Source organism: Psittacula echo, assembly GCF_963264785.1.
Source record: "Psittacula echo genome assembly, chromosome: 5".
NCBI classification, from domain to species: Eukaryota; Metazoa; Chordata; class Aves; order Psittaciformes; family Psittacidae; genus Psittacula; species Psittacula echo.
This window is the reverse complement of record NC_137739.1, coordinates 1,814,550-1,831,638: the sequence shown is the minus strand read 5'-3', so window position 1 is coordinate 1,831,638 and position 17,089 is coordinate 1,814,550. Positions and strand designations below refer to the sequence as shown.

General features: G+C 47.4%; 1 protein-coding gene across 1 annotated transcript in view; it reads left to right on the top strand.

Annotated features, from left to right (window-relative positions):
• LMF1 (lipase maturation factor 1) overlaps positions 1 to 17,089 on the top strand; it is a gene marked incomplete at both ends in the record, with an annotated part of 185,806 nt that overhangs the window by 125,830 nt on the left and 42,887 nt on the right. Inside the window, one exon of the mRNA XM_080619377.1 lies at positions 76 to 243. Coding sequence (XP_080475503.1) covers positions 76 to 243 — 168 coding nt within the window. The remainder of the gene's footprint in view (positions 1 to 75; positions 244 to 17,089) is intronic.

Here is a 17,089-nt window from a genome sequence, read left to right as displayed (position 1 = left end):
AAGGCCAAGAGCTCTGTAGCTCCCTCAATAATGAGCATTGGAGGGGGACTGATTCTCTTCCTCTCCATCTTTCAGACACAGCCAGTGCCCAACCCTATTGCCTACTTCATGCATCGCTCACCATGGTGGTTTCATCGCTTTGAGACCTTGGTCAATCACTTCATTGAGCTGGTGGTGCCATTCTTCCTGTTCCTGGGGCGGCGGATGTGCATCGTGCATGGCCTCCTGCAGATCCTTTTCCAGGTGAGATGCTCGTGGGTTGGATTCCAAAGGGTCACATCTTCACCCAGGATGGAGCAGAGAGTGTTGGAAGCGTGTAACATGTCTCCTGCTTTCCGTGCTTCCTGCCTGACTGTGGGGCAGGCTGGGACCTGGGTGACCGAGGTGCACACTTTGTCCTCACATGAGGATGTGGGCACATGTGGGGTTTCTGGAGCAGCATCCAGAGGAACTGACTCAATTGGCAGGTCAAGGGTTCAGGCTCAAGTGAATCAGGATGATTCACAGCTCTGAGCTGTTGGCTCTCGGGTGGTTTGCGCTGGTGTGGCTGCTCACAGTGTGTTGCTGGAGGTTCAGCTGCTGGTTTGGTTTCTACTCATATGGATGGCAGAGAAATGTCAGCCCAGGATGGCTGGGATGAATACTTGCAATCTCTCCAAAAGCTAATTTTTATAGACATCATTCACCCTTTGAAGGGATTTATATTTTTTTTTTATATATATATATATATATTTAACATTCCAGGGCTGTTCTTTATCTCTGAAGATGTTTGAACTGCTTTTTTACAACCACCAGATTTACTGAGGCAGGGTTCGTAGTGAAAATAATGGCATTTACATTCCAGTTGCTTTTGGGGTGTTGGGTGGTTTTCGCACATGAAATAAATAAATCTACATAAAAGTCAAAGGACAGAAGCTCTTGCATGTGTTCCCCACAGAGATGCCACTCCTTCATCTGAAACATGTCCCATTGTGTGCAGGTACCACTGAACTTGTGGTAAGTTGTGAATAAGTGAACTTGGTTCACTTGCAGAAGCTTGTGCCTCTGCACCCTCAGCACACCTTTTAGCATTGGGTTTGGTTTGTTGGGATGGATCTTATCAGGCAGCTAGAGGTCCTGGCAGTGGGGCAGAAGAGGTCTGACTCAGTTGTGTGTAACAGGCATCGCTGAGGTTTTAAGTGTCACTGGAGGGATATCTTCAGCTCAGCCACAGAAACACTGATCTTTGTCTCATGGACAATGCAAGACATCCAGTCTCTTGTCATCTGCTTGTTGCAGAAGCAGGCAGATGTTGAAACATGGTGAGGATCAGATTAGCAAGCAGGAATTGTGTGTAAGGAGGTGTAGGGAGGGTGGCAAAGGCTCTTTCTAGGGTTGGTGGACCCAGAAGGGAGCAGAACACAGCGAGTGGCCTATCAGAAAACAAAGCCTCATTACCAAATTCCAGGCTTTGGCACAGCTTCTGTGTCTTGGGGCAGGGAAGAATCTCATAGAATCACAGGCTTGTTTGGGCTGGAAGGGACCTTAAAGCTCATCCAGCTCCAACCCCTGCCACGAGCAGAGACACCTTCCACTGGAGCAGCTTGCTCCAAGCCCCTGTGTCCAACCTGGCCTTGAACACTGCCAGGGATGGGGCAGCCACAGCTTCTCTGGGCACCCTGTGCCAGTGCCTCAGCACCCCCATAGTGAAGACATCCTCACCTCCAGCACCCACATGGCTTCTCTGAGGGTCCCTAATGAGCAGCAGGAGTGTTTGTGTGCCGGGGGACTTCAGACGGAGTCAGTGGGATCTGAGAAAACCCAACTACATCCAGTAAAGGCTCATAATGACATATTGTAAATGCATGCATCTAACCACCCTTTAACTGGTGCTTTATTGATAGTTTGCAATTACTGACTTATTTCTATCATGAGGGGAGTCTGCAAGGGAGAAAAAGGTCCCAGTGTAAAATGCAGCTCTGGTGCATTTATAGCATTTCAACAAAAACCTGTTTATTTAATATTTACTGCCCTTTTCTTCATTCAGAATGACTTTTATTGACAATACTCCTGCTCTGCAAAGGAAGCAATAAAGTTTAATGTTGATATACCACTTAATTCTGCTTTTCAAGATTTGAATTGACATTACATGCAAGTTTTATTGGACATTTTATAATTGTTATTGGAGTCATGGTGGCTAGGTTGAGTGAGTGTGTTTTTCCAGATTCCAACTGGCATGGAGAATATTGCTTTGTCAGGAACCCAAAAAAGTGGTGCTTTAAAGGAAAAAGTCTCTTTTTTTTGAAGTGTGAACTTACTCTTCTTGCCTAGTTCATGGTTGTAAGGAAAAAGGCTTAGTGAGCTTGGAAACGTCAGAGAGAAGGGGCTTGGCAGCCTGCGGGAGCAGGAGGATGGATGGCTGTTCCCCACTGGATTCCATTGGGGTTGTGCTGGTTGTGCCATAGAGAGAATGTGCTGGTCCCAGTGTGCCAGATCATCCTGGGCCTCCTCCTGTGCGGGAGATTTGGGATATGATGACTGAAACATGCACTGTGTAGGTGCATCCCTTCACCATCCCCATCCTGTGCTCCCCCACCCACCCATGTCCTCAACAGACCCTAACCAGGGAGCCTGAGGAGCTGGGACACCATGGGTTTGGAGCTTCATGTGCATTGATGCTGCTGTGATCTGTTTTGGGTCTGTCTGCTCTGATACCCTGTAGCTGGAGCTTCCAGAAATCTCCCCCTTTGGCTGCTTTTCATCACAGAGTGGTTTGGGTTGGAAAGGACACTAAGATCGTCCAGCTCCAGCCCCTGCCACGGGCAGGGACACCTTCCACTGGAGCAGCTTGCTCCAAGCCCCTGTGTCCAACCTGGCCTTGAACACTGCCAGGGATGGGGCAGCCGCAGCTTCTCTGGGCACCCTGTGCCAGCGCCTCAGCACCCTCACAGAGAAGAACTTCTGCCTTGTACCTAACTAAATGTCCCCTGTTTCAGTTTGAACCCATCACCTCTTGTCCTATCTCTACAGTCCCTGCTGAAGAGCCCCTCTCCAGCATCCTTGTAGGCCCTGTTCAGATACTAGAAGGCTGCTCTGAGGTCTCCACGCAGTTTTCTGTTCTCCAGATTGAACAGCCACAATTTTGATCTTGAATAAATCAGAGAGTTTTACTTATTGCAAGTCTCTCAATATAGTCTTTGCTTATAAAAAAAGCAACACACATAATCAAGGAGTCTGTTGAACACTGGCCAGTTCCCATTAGCAAAATCATTATTTATTGTCACTAACCACCAGACTGGGGAGGGCTTTGTGATTTACAGCTGTGGGTGTAGTTTTTGCAGGACATCTGCACACAGAGAGATTCTCAATCACATTGCAGCGCCCAGAAACATGTTTACCAGGATCAAAGGTGAGTGGAAAGAAAATGTCATCCAAGATTTTACAGCCAGGCTCCATCAGCCCAATCCTATGTGTCCCAAAAGTGAAGCCTCCCAAACTCCCATCTGCACAGGTTGACATCACCCCATAAGGCATCTTTCTTGCAGTACTTCGGGTTTCTGAGTCCCAAAGTAGTGCATTGACCCATCCCACCTGCAAGGGGGCCTGTTCAAAAGATTTCAGCTGGCATGAAAGCATTAGCAGATGATGGTGGCAAAGGCTCCCCTTTAGACTGGCTGTGCTGAGAGCATCCTTTGGCATTTAGAAAGAAATCTTAGATGAAGGACAGGCATTTAGAAAGAAATCTTCAGTGAAGGGCAGCCAATTGCAGAGGATCTCCAAGGCAAATACACAGCATTGTTTCACAGAAACATTCTTTCTAGCATTTACAGTATGTCAAAATCCAAATCTAACTCAGAAATTAACCTAAATGGACATTTAACTTTTCAGCATCATTAGGGATTTATTGTAAGCAGGTGCCAGACTTGACGTGCTGAGCAGCACTGCTGCAAAGGAGTTCTCTGCCAGGAATAAAGCTGGAGGAGAGACTTGTAATTCGGCTCCTTCCCTTCTCCGCTCTGTGCTCCAGCCCCATAAAACGAGACTGGTGAGAAATGGCCACTCGGAGCCACAAAAACCTCCCAATAAGCCTGAAGTGGAGTTTGCTCTTTGCTCATGTATAACCAAGAGTCCTTAGAGGTTTTCAGAGTTTGCTGAAGCATTTTGCTACCACTTACTATCATCCTTGCTGAGGAGTAAAGGCACACTTTGTAGTACTATGTAGAGGCACAACTGTGTTTGACAGGATGCTCGTGGCTAGAGCCAGATGTCTGCATCCCTTCCTTAGGCTTAAACTTCCAGTGCTGGGGTTAGGGGTTTGGACATCTCTGATTCTAAGGATAGGGTTGTTTTCACTGAATGTCTCTTGACATGTCTATGATAGTGGCTGTTGAATGTGATGTTCACTTAATGGGATAAAAGCCCAGCTGCAGGTGGTCACAGTGACCAGAGTTTTACAGGTCACATTGATGAGTGATTCTTTCATTTTGAGTCTGATGGTGCCACTTGGCCGATTTTGTGATGGTGTTGGGGTCTGTGCCTCAAAAATGTACATGTAAATCTGAAGCATCCCAATGTTCAGGAGGAAATCAAATCCAAAACATGGTTGTTATATCTGGAGGGGGAAGAAGAGGTCTTGGAGGGTCTTGCAGACCACAGGTGAGGTCTGGACCATGTTATTCTTGGTTCTGTAAAAGCATCAAGCCGGAGCCTGCCCGTGCCCTAAGGACCTTGTGGTTTTTAGGAGGAGGGAGGATGAAAGTGCAAGTCCTTTCCCCTGCCTGCAGGTCAGTGGTGTAGGACGTCTTCCCACCACACCGCCTATGAGACATTGCATCCTCTCCCTGTGTCCGTGGGTCCATCCCTGCTCAATCACCGGAGAGAGCTGAGTTCCAGCATCCATGAGTGAAACCAGAGAGAGTGTGAGCTGCGGCCTCGCTGCTTGGTGGGTGTTTGGCTGGAGCTGGCTCCTAAAGCCCTGAAGCTGCATGTTTTTCACGACGTCTAACACACAGCTTACAGCAGCACACGTAGTTCTTGGCTCCTTAAGCCAGGCAGTAAAATTGCACAGCTTGGCAAACGAGTTGATGAGGGGAAGCGAGAGGAAAGCCAAAAAGCCAGGAAAAAGCCACCTTGCCCCTGTGAGCTGGCAGGTAGAGCTGGGTTAGAGGGCATGGCAAGGAGCACCCAATGGGAGGGGGATGAGGTTTCTTACAGGCATGGGGTCCTTTCAGCTCTTCCAGATGGGAAGGAGCTTCAGTGTCACAAAGGTAAAATCCATAAATAATTAAATAGAAAATGGAAAGTATACAAAGACAAGCTGAGAAAATTGGGGCTGTTCAGCCTGGAGAAGAGAAGCAGCATGGAGACATCAGAGCAGCTTCCAATGTCTGAAGGGGACTATTAGGATGCTGGAGAGGGACTCTTCATCAGAGACTGTAGCGATAGGACAAAGGGTGATGGGTTCAAGAAGAAATTCTTTATTGTGAGGGTGCTGAGGCGCTGGCGCAGGGTGCCCAGAGAAGCTGTGGCTGCCCCATCCCTGGCAGTGCTCAAGGCCAGGTTGGACACAGCAGCTTGGAGCAACCTGCTCCAGTGGAAGGGGTCCCTGCCCGTGGCAGGAGGTTGGAACTGGATGAGCTTTAAGGTCCCTTCCAACCCAAACCATTCTATGATTCTCTTCTGCTGGAAAGGCAGGGTCATTTCTTGATGCTTCTCTGGGTCACAGTCCTCTCGACACAGTTTGGAGTTTTGAGGATGTGGGGAGTGTTTTACGCCTTCGAATCCCTTTGGATTTGAACGAACTTTGGCAGCCTGACTCCTTCCCTTTCCATGGCTCCTGAAAACTCCTGGCACATTCTCCTTCATGGAGCATCCTCCACATAGCCCCAAGGCTGGGAAGCTCCTGGCGGGGGCCATTCGTGCCGGGATGAGCTCAGCCCCAGCATGATCCATCAGGACAGAAGTTCTCTGAAGGAACCGGAGCAGTGAAGCCTCGTGGTTGCCAGTTCCTCACTGCCACCATCCTCCTCCCATGAAGGTTTGGCAGCAGGCTGAAATTTGGGCTGTCCCAAGATGTTTTTCAGCAGGAGCCATGTATAAAGCAGAGGGATGACAATGCCAAGAGTGAAGCTGAATTCCAGCCTTGCGGAAGGCAAAGATAAAACCTCCACAAGCCAAAACCCCCTTGAACTCCAAGTTCTGACAAAAGAACCTCCCGAGACAGCTCTCGGGGTCCGGCCAAGGAGCTGTGCGGGAATGTGGTGGCTTTACGAGCTGGTGCAGGGCCAGGGGGAGGACCTGGAGCTCCCGGCTTTTTCACCTTGGAAAACAAGCTCCAAGCACCAGCTTTGCCCAGTTGGGCACCACACTGGAGACACACAGCCCCAGTGATCCTGGGAACATGCAGGAGAATGGGCAGCAAAGTCATTTTCCTCTTCTTTTAGTTCTTTATAAGCAGAGAAGTTGTTGAATAAGTTGAAATTTTCAGCCCTTTTTTCTCTTGGCTTGGACAACCCCCAACCTCCTTAAAATGTTGATGGAAATGGACATTTTCCTCTAGTTGATCCTTTTCCCATCTCCTCTCTCCAAGGCTGTGCATGGAGGCAAAGCAGGGATTTTCCCCCCCTCCTCTCTTTGGACCAAGCCCCCACTGTGGCTGCCTCTGCCACAAGACATTGGAGGGATGAACTGCCCCTTCCAGCCACACACAAGCAAATTAAATCATGCTGTTGCAGTGCCACAGCTGCAACATATTGTGTTGCTGACTGAGGAGGTAGCAGAGGTCACAGCAGCAGCCCAGAGAGAGGGAACAAAAATTAAACAGCTCCCCCGCTTCCCTGCAGAAAGTGTCTGAATCCAGTGTTTGTTTTCACTTGTCAGATACGAGCTGGGTTTTGTTCTTTTTCGTCTGCTGGTGTAAATCAGATGTGTCTCCAGGAGGATTATCAGGGTTACAGAAATCCCAGGCTTGTGGCAGAAGAATCAGGCCCTTCATTTGTGCTTTAATTCTCCACCTCTAGGAGATTTGTACTGCTCTAGTAGTTGGTTTTTTGTATTGATGCAGTAGTGCTGGTACCTTATGAACACGTTGTGCATTAGAATGAAGCTGCTGCAGTAGGAGCAGCTAGAACATCGTAGGATCATGGAATGGTTTGTGTTGGAAGGGACCTTAAAGCTCATCCAGCTCCAACCCCTGCACAAGCAGGGACCCCTTCCACTGGAGCAGCTTGCTCCAAGCCCCTGTGTCCAACCTGGCCTTGAACACTGCCAGGGATGGGGCAGCCACAGCTTCTCTGGGCACCCTGTGCCAGCGCCTCAGCACCCTCACAGGGAAGAGCTTCTGCCTAAGGGCTCATCTCAGTCTCCCCTCTGGCAGGTTAAAGCCATTCTCCTTGGCCTCTCCCTAAAGGCCTATCTCCAGCTTTCTTTGTCAGCAACTTTAGGTACTGGGCATTGGTATCTGGGCATCCATTCTGCAGTTCTCCCATAGAAACTGACAGTGTGAGACCCTCAAGTTCAGATCATAAGAGTGGCTGCAGATGATGCTTCTCCAGGTGATATCCCCAAGCCAGCCTCTGATTTGAGCTGCAGATCCCCCTTAAGGTCATGTGCTGGGGACCATGGTCCCTCCAGACCAGCGTCAGTGGCCGCAGCATCCCTGTGAGGGTGCAGTGGGAGGGTGTTTGCTGCTCGGGCTGGGCAGCAGCATTACCTGATCCCAGCAAAAACGAAGAGGAAATTCATCTTTGCAAACGTCCAAATTGTGTTGATTTTGTTGTGGTTTAATAAGAAACACCAAATGCGGATGTCCCAGGGAAATGAGCAGCAGAACATGAGTTTGCTGCTAGGAATGGTCTGGTGGAAAATAGTTTTGCAGCTCAAATTGTTTAAAAATCTGCTTTGGACTCAGGTCCGAGGTGGAGGACGAAGGGATTGTGTTATAAAAGGTTGTTTGGGAACCTCAAGGCACTGGACTGGGGATGATGGAGATTAATCCTCAGTGCTATAGCCTCTGGGTGGCTCTAGCCAGCCCTGTGCACCCATCCTGCTCCAGGAGCTAGGGTGTCCAGGAACCCCAATGGGTCCTCCAGCCTCCACCCTCAGCCGTGGCACAGCTCCAGCTCAGCTTTTCTCAACAGCAAAGTGAAAGGAATGTGAAATCAAAGGAGTTACAGGGTATATTTTCTGTTATGTTTAAGCCACCTTAAATTAAATACCAAGCTATAACCCCCCCCCCCCAAAAAAAAAAAAAACCCTAACTTAAACAGGCAGAACCCAAACTATTTAATCACTCCTATATTTGATTTCACGTCCAGTTTGATAGTATCTGCCGTGCCAGACACGAGAATACCAGCACATACCACCCCAAATTAGTAAATAACACTGCTCGTATAATGGTGTCTGGTATTAGTTAGCAACAAGTTAAGTTCTTGCATTCTGCAGTAGTCAGAGTGACTTAGAAACACTTACTGTTAGCCATAGGAGTGCATTTAATTAGCTTCTGATTCAAGGGGCTGGGGGAGTTCTTTCTTTTCTCTCTCTCTCTCTTTTTGCAATCATTAAATAAAGTGTCACCCTTAGCCAGTGCTGTAAACTCTATTTTGATTGTGGCTGCAATAACCCCTTTGGGCGTCATTCAAATTGTACTAAACAGTTTCTGGAGAGTGCTGGTTTCTTTCAAAATAAACCCAAGTCCGGCTTTGACAAGCTCTAATGAAAAACAAATTGTTATATTACTTAGAAAAATAATTTGAAGGAAGTCTGAATTAGTTGTAAAGGTGGAAAAGGTTCAGCTACTTGAAAATAGAAATTTGGAAGGTATTTATTTTAACCATTAAGCCAACGGCCTTGAAATACAGCCTTGTTTGTTCCAGAATGCGCCTAACGAGAGCCATGAATCATGCTGTTAATCAGAATGGGAACTTGATTAATTGGAATGGGGACCGTCAGTGACTCCAACAGGCGGAGCCGCCTGGCAGCAGCCCCTGCCGGAGCCCTGGAGCTGGGCTGAGTTACCATCACTCATCCTGCTGGCACACAGAGAGGAGCTTTGGAGGGATCCCACAGCCTCAGCTTTGCGGGTTCTTGGGGCTTTTAGCATTGAAAACAGAATGTGGTTATGTAAGACACGGTCAGGTTGGGAGTTTTGGTGTCTCTGCTTTTGGTTGTTCGATGTGAAATGGGCTGGTTTGCCACAGAGAAAGGTTCAGTGTGTCCTGAAAGCATCTTAAGGTGTCCCAGGCTGGGATGTCTGTTGTCTCACCTTTACTATTAATAGTGGTTTTGAGAGCAAGATATCATGTCCAGCTCTGAAATCAGATTCACATGGGAGGCCCCCAGGATGCAGAGTGATGCTGTGGCTATAACAATATAACAGTACAGCAAGAAGGTCCATATTAATTTTCACTGTCGGCTGGGGCTCCTGGTTTTGTGGCCAGGAAGAGCTGGAGTGAGTTTGGCTGTCCAAGAGCACTGGGTCTGGTTCAGAGCAGTATATAATTGTTGTATGGCAAAAGGTTTTGGTGGCAGGGAGAGGAGAGAGCATGTGGCTGTGCTAGCGGGATGAGTTCCAGCCAAGTTTTAGGTTCATGGTGGAAGGTGCCACGTGAGTGGGGCTGTCCCAGTGGTGGTGGCCTGGTTTGGTGCCATTGGTGTTGTCTCTGTGCCTCTGCCACCACTGTGGCCAAGCCAAGGAGACCCAGGGAGCAGGTCAGCTCCACTGGCCCCATGTTTTGGGCACATTGCTAAGCAGTGGCGTTCAAAGAGCACAAATTAGATCCCGATGCTGCAAGATTTGCTTAAATATAATGAAAATACAACCAGTTCTGGCTGCCCTTGGTGGTTCTTCCACCTTCCAGGGTCCTCCCAGGTCTCATTTTCTGTCCTCCTCTATGTAGTCTTTACACCGCTCTCCTCTTCGCACTACGTGAACACCTTCCAGAGCTGTATTAAATGACATGGCTGACATCCACCACATGTGGTCATTCCTTTGCCAAGGGAAGAGTTTGTGCAGCACTGAGGCTCCTGAGGCTCTGGGCTTGTTGGTTGGGGTTGTTTTTTGTTGTTTTCTCAGTTTTAATTTTGCATTTGATTTTCAAGATCTCTGTGATCTAGACCCTTTGTGTCTGCATAATTTCCAGGTACTGGGGCTCAAAGAGAAAAATCAATTATGAGGATGTTGTCAGTAAATGATCTGAGTTGGCAGGGCTGTGATAGCTTCAAAACATCTGCATTTCCCAGATGTGACTCGCTTGGTGCTGTGCTGCAGCCTTTGGGTCCAAACAAGGATGGAAGATAAAGTATGTGTTGTGCATGTGATTGCATGTATGTGTATGTATAAAATGTTACATGTAATAAGAGCCAGACCAGCTATAAACCAGAGATGTTACTGGAGTCAGAGACATGATCTTGAACATGTACTGTTACCATATTGCCAGTGATGATTATTTATTTATGTTTAGGTGTTGCTATTAAGGCTAAACCCATTACGAACCATTAGCGTTGCCCAAGCCAAAGGACTCGCCCACTAACACGTGTCAAATGTCTTTAAGCTGTAAATTTATCCAGTTTCAGTGTAATGCCTTGAAGTGATGGTAAAGTTTGTCCAAGCTTAATCACATTTTCTGTACCTTATTCCTGATCTGGTCACATTGCATCTTCCCAGCCCTTGGCTCTCAGCATGTCTTTGGTTTTCAGCAGGGTGATAGTGGTGGTGATATTTGGATTTTGGTTTCTCTCCTCCCACCATCTAGATTACGGGACCTTTAAATAATGTTTTATATTCCATTTCAAAACAGAAGAAATCAGAACAGCCTAACTGGAAACAGATGGCAGATTATGAACTCCTTTTTCAAGGGAATTTATAATAAATGTATTATGAAGAGAACATTTAATAGTGTCAGATATAGATGTGTGAAGACAGAGCGTGCCCATTCGAGGAGTGGAAGGGGTTGGGAGTGGGCTGCTGCCTTTGGTGCCATGTTCTTGGGGCGAGGGGAGGATTTTGCTGCAGTTAATGGCTACAGCGAGCTCTCCTGGCTGAAGTGAGACCCTCCTACCAGTGCTGCTCTTTGGTCTTTCCTCTGGTATCATCGTCTTGTCAGAGCAGTTTAAATTATGCTCTTCCTCTGGGTTTCTGGGATTGGGTTAGTGAAGCCCAGTGGGTCAGAGCTCCTGTGAACAAACTGTCCCCTCTGTGTTGAAAATCTGATTCTCCCTTTAGCCATGTCCAGATGTCCCTGCAGAGACATAGTTCTGTACATCTTCCTCACCAGCAGGAGCAGCAGGAGTCTTCCTCAGAAGGGAGGACTGGGGATGAAGGCTGGTGCCATCTGTATGCATCACTGTGCTGGGACTTGATGGGCAAAGACCTGACACCTGCAGGTACCAATCTGTGGGCAGATAGTTGGATTTAAGCACACCTTGTATCAGCTGAATGTAAAACTACCCTCAGATCAGAGGTGCCAGTTTTACCAGTATCATTTGCACAAAGATTGGATAGCTTTAATTAAAGCCTTTAAAATGAATCCCATGTCATTCCAAATCAAAGACAACAGCCGTGGAACTTGGAGTCCAAGCTGCTTAGGGATAGAAGTGGCGATGGATTTTGTAGTGTCTTGCTTTGATGAAAATAACTCATTTGCTTGCTCAGGGCCAAGTTGCTGGGTTTAATGTTTTTCTGTAATGATGCTGCCTCCAGAGAGGTTTTATTTGGATTTGGAAGTGTTGGGATGAGGATGCAGCCCTGAGATACTTTAGCCCACACGCAGTTTACACAGCTGTATTATCTGATTCCCCAGGCACCACCAAAGACATTATCTCTTTGGTGATGCAAGAGCTAGAAATTGCAGGAAACCTGTGTCACTCATTGCTTTCATCTTCCTATAAAAACTGGGGGGGGGGGTTTGGAGCTGGTGACTCAGAGAAATTTCTGATCAGTGTGAGATGCTCCTCCAGCAGCTGTGGTTTATGATGTTGCATTTGGATGCAGGCAGCGGTACCCAGCTCTTCCCAGGGTGTGCAGAATGGAGATGCTGCACAATCGCTGGTGGTGATCCTTGCTTAGGGAATTGTTTGCAAACCCCAAGTCTCACCTTTTCCTTTCCTTGGGGTAATGGTGACATTTGACAGAGGTTAATGTGGCTTCAAGCCCCAAAATACCTTATTCCGGGTCAGTGTTTGAAGCATGAGAGATGGCCAACAGCATCCTGGCCTGTATAAGCAAGAATGTGGCCAGCAGGGTCAGGGCAATGATCATCCCCACGTACCGAGCATTGTTGAGATTGCGCCTTGAATCCTGTGTTCAGTTCTGGGCCCCTCAGTAGAGGAGAGACATTGAGGTGCTGGAGCAGAGCCAGAAAGGGACAACGGAGCTGATGCAGGGCCTGGAGCACAAGTGTGATGGGGAGCACCTGAGGGACCTGGGGGGTTCAGTCTGGAGAAGAGAAGGCTCAGGGGGGACCTGATCGCTCCCTACAACTGCCTGACAGGAGGATGGAGCCAGGAGGGGCTGGGCTCTGCTCCCAAGGAACAAGGGATGGGACAAGAGGAAACAGCCTCAAGCTGCACCAGGGCAGGTTTAGATGGAGCTGAGGAACAATTCCTGCCCCAAAGGGTGCTCAGGCATTGGAACAGGCTGCCCAGGGCAGGGCTGCAGGCACCGTCCCTGCAAGTGTTCACACACCAGGGAGATGTGGCCTCAGTGCCATGGGTTAGTGGTGGCCTGGGCAGTGCTGTGAAACGGTTGGACTGGAGGAGCTTAAAGGGCTTTTCCAACTTGGTTGATTCCATGATTTTAGTTTCAACTCTGCCAGGAGATGGTTTGTCTGCCCATGGGAGGTGCTCTTGATTAACTGCTTGTTTCACACATATGCAACCGCCTTTGAAGATAGGTTAAGCTAAACAGGAATAACATAGATTTGGTCCAGGCTTGGTGTCCACATGTGGAGCTATTCAGGAAGAGATATAGCACTTTGAATTTACACCCTACTTTAATTGCAAAACCTTTCAAGCACTGAGAAACCTTAGCTCAGTGCCAGCAAGGGCTGGGAAAGCAAGTGCCTAAAACAGTGTTCCCTACTCATCACATCGGCACTTCTCGTGACTTGTGCTGGTGAGAGGAAAGATGAAAGAGAAAATCCCTGAGGCTTTCTGGTAGCCATGCAGCTGATTCATGCAGCTATTACAGATCCAAGGATCTGAACCTTTTAAAAGCTCAGAAAACTGGTTATTTTCTATGCAACATCATTACTGAACTCATGCTGGTGTTAGAGGAAACATCTACGTGTGCATAGCACAATCTCTCTCAGTTGCACAACTGATGTATACAAGGTGGTGCAATGGGAGCGTAGAGAAAATCAAGCAGAGAACCTCACAAGATAAGCAGTAAATCCTTAGAGCAGTTTGGGAATGTTTAGTACCAGGTTATGGCCTGTGTGGCACAGTGGTCAGGGCTGGTAGGGCATGTGCATTGATCTCTTCTTTGAGCCTTTGTAACCAGGCGCTGGAATGGAAGTGACCTCTCATCCATGTACCAGATACCTCTACATTGTCCTGGATGCAGAAGCAGTTGTCCTTATCTGCCTGTTTCCTGATGCCTGAAGCATTGGGAAGTGCCTGACAGGCACGAATCACTCTAATAACTGCATTGGTTGTTTCTTTGTGAAGCTTTTTCCTGGTAAAAAGAAGTTGATTAATTTCTTTTCATCCTTACCTTGACCAGTTCCTCTGCAGGAGCCATTTTTACCCAATTTGCAATGTCTTCTGATAATACTTGCCTGGACTCTTAGTCTGTGCTGCCCTGTGCCAGAAGTCCTGAGGCTGGTTGGCATTCAAGATAAGAGTTTCCTGTGTATCTCATGCTTCAGCTGCATCCTCCTTCTTTGAGGAGGCAGTGGATTTTGAACAAAGTTAAAATACAAAAGCTCAGGTCATTCATCCTGAACAAAATAAGAAGTTAGGGAAAGAGGTATTTACTGAACTCCACATTCCTGTAGTGTGAAAGAGGTTGGGAGAGAAGGACAGTCATTTCTCATCCACAGTCAACCATCATGGTCTGCTTTAGAGCTCCTGCTGCGAGATGCTGGAAGAGATGCAGAAGCACCAGGGCAGTAGAAAACTCAGGACATAGTCAACATGAATTTACAGATGTCCTCCAAATCACAGTGTTGTTTGGATCAGGGCTTGGGATGGCAGGAGTGGAGAATGGGAAAGGGACAGGGGTTGCTTTTATTGCTTCAGTAATGTCATTTATCCCAGAGCCAGCCCTTGAAAACCAGTTCTAATCCCCACATAAATCCTTCTGTAGCAACAACAGCAAATCTGCCAGTTCTCCTAATCAAACACTGTTCATCACTGCGGGCCAGAAACCTCAGTGGGAGCAAAGCCAAGGGGAAAGGGTCAGGATCTAGGGGAGAGAGGCACTGAAACCCAATGCATCCAAATCAGCTCTGTATCTGGGATTCAGTGGGCAGATGGGATGGTGCCAGAGACACTGCAGGGCCAATCTTTTCCTTTCCTCCCCACAAAGTGGGGCAGACAGTGGGGTACTAAAGAAGTAGGGAGATTGTTTCCATGGGGCAATTTAGAAGAAATGTGACTGCAGATAAGATGTGGAGCTCCAGAATATTGCTGTTCATCCATCCTGTGTTCCTTTCCCTTTCCCCTTCTCCATCCAGCAAAGACAAAGTGATCAGCTGAGATGCTCCATTTGAGCGATCGCCTGTCTCTGGTCCTGGTTGCCATCAGTGGAAGGGCTGTTGGTGCCACCAATATCTCTGCTGAAGGGTTTTCCTCTGGCCTCCATTTCCAGTTACTGGAGTTTAGGGGAAGTGCAGGGAGATGTTTTCATGGAAATCTGTACCTCAACCGTCTTGGCAGCCAAACCTGAAAAAGCTCGAGTCTTTTTGCCCCCAACTTCATGTTTATGGTCAATGTGAAACTCCACCTGTGATCACCACATGCGTCCTCTGCAAGACTGCAGTAAATTAAAGCACAACAGGGAATTTAAAGAAATACATCCTCTTCCTTCTTGGAGTCAGGTTACATCAACCTCCGAACATCTGGACACAGTGTCTCAGGGCTCCCAGAGGTTCTGCCGTATTAAAGGTTCATCTGCCTTTGTTAAATTCCCAGCCTTTTCCTTTCCTCGTTGCCTCCTCTTGCTCCAGTGTCGCTTTCAGTGTGGTTGGGCGCTCTGTGTAATTGGTATTTTATGTTCAGTATGTAAAACACACCATGGAATTTTAGTTGTCTCTTGCCATGGGTAAACACAGACCCGTAACCCATTGCCATTTACTGTGCTCGTGGGAGAAGTCTAAAACAAAATCCACTCCTGTTTTTTCCAAGGCCTAAATTCCTTGTAAGCTACTGGTTACCAGCCTCCTGAAAAACTGAAATATAATGTTTGTTTCTTTAGGTAAAAGCTATTCCCTAGGTCACAAAAGTGTCTGTTGTTGGTATGATGCCCCTTTGCTTTGAAATTCCTTTGCCTGAAAAACTGAAATATAATGTTTGTTTCTTTAGGTAAAAGCTATTCCCTAGGTCACAAAAGTGTCTGTTGTTGGTATGATGCCCCTTTGCTTTGAAATTCCTTTGCCTGATCTCCAGGTTGCCCTGACAGGCTTTAACCACCTCATCCTGCTAATCGAAATGAAGAGTGCAGAGGTGGAAGCAAGTGGGTTCTGCTGCCTCCAGCCCCTGGGGTGTGTTCAGAGTCCAGAGCAAGAGATGCAGAAGCCATCAGGTGGCTGGGCAGGAGCTGTGGTCACCAATCCCATGGTGGTCCTTGTTCAGAAGATCGTGTTGAACTACAGCATCTCATGGAAGTCATCCCATCCCCATCCTCACATCTCTGCTCACCCCCACAGCACTACAACCCTTGAGCAAAGATCAACGCCCAGAAGGAAAATGCAACTCCAGCTTTTTGCTTGCTGCCTTTCAGGCTTAGGCCTCAAGGTTTTAAAGACTTACATATGTGTTTCACTTGATGTGCTCTGAGTATTCCCATTGAAGTTAACTAAGTGGATAAGACTTTGCAGGATTAAAGCCAAATGAGTCCTCACCCACCATGCTAGGAAATCTTGTTGAAGTGGGTCATTGGAGGGAAAGGAGGAGCAGTCAATTCCGAACTTGCCCCTTTTATTTGATGCTTCTATTTATTTAGAGGTTATTTTTTCTCTAAGACAGCTTTGGGGGGAGAAAAGAGAAAGAAAAAAACCCCAGGCTGTGGTGTAACCACTACAGTCAGATGTTGTCATGGCTACTAAACAAGAAACCTCATTTATAAAAGGAGAAAAAACATATGAATGTGAAATAAAAGAAAAAAAAGAGAGAGGCGATCTTAAAATATTAACCATGATGTAGAGAAAAATACAGACAGGCACAGTTAGGAAATTCCATAAGGAATATGACTTGTTTAATATTAATCATAAAGGAAAAGATTAGGAGAGCTCCAAAGGGTGCCAAATGAAATACTCCACACACATCCACTACTGTGATAAGAGTCCTGCTGTGGTTCTCCTTGGCAGCTTAGGCAGTTGGTGCTCTCGGCTGGGCTCTGGTGGAGATGCCCTGGTCAGAGGATGCTCCAACCTGTCTCTGACAGCTAAAATAATCTGTACTTTCATTTGTTATATCAGTAAAGTCTGATATATTAAATATACTTTGGGAAAGTAATTGTGTTTGGGGATGCTGAGGGATTTCTGTGAATGGATCGAGTTAAAGTGGATCTGATATTCCTTAAACCACAGCTGAATTGTTTTCCAGAGCTGAGATTGCTGCAGAGAACTGGCTAGGTGCATCCCGTATATGTGTCTCAGGTGGGCTCTGCTCCCTTGCTCCTTTCTCCTTAGGTGCATCACGCTGCTGCTCTTCTTGCCTCTGTATTGTCAACTGTCCTCTCCCGAGTTTGGAAAGCACATGGACATCCTGAAAGCAAAGCATTAGAGAAGTTCCAGAAGTTCATGATGTGATCATGAACACGCATGAACTCACAGGCTAATGACCATTCCTTGGCCAGGGCAAGGTTGAAACAGGGAACTCTGAGGGTCTTCAGGACCAGGCTCACCCACAAGACACCCTCAAGCAGGTACCAAAGGGCTCCTTTGCAGCT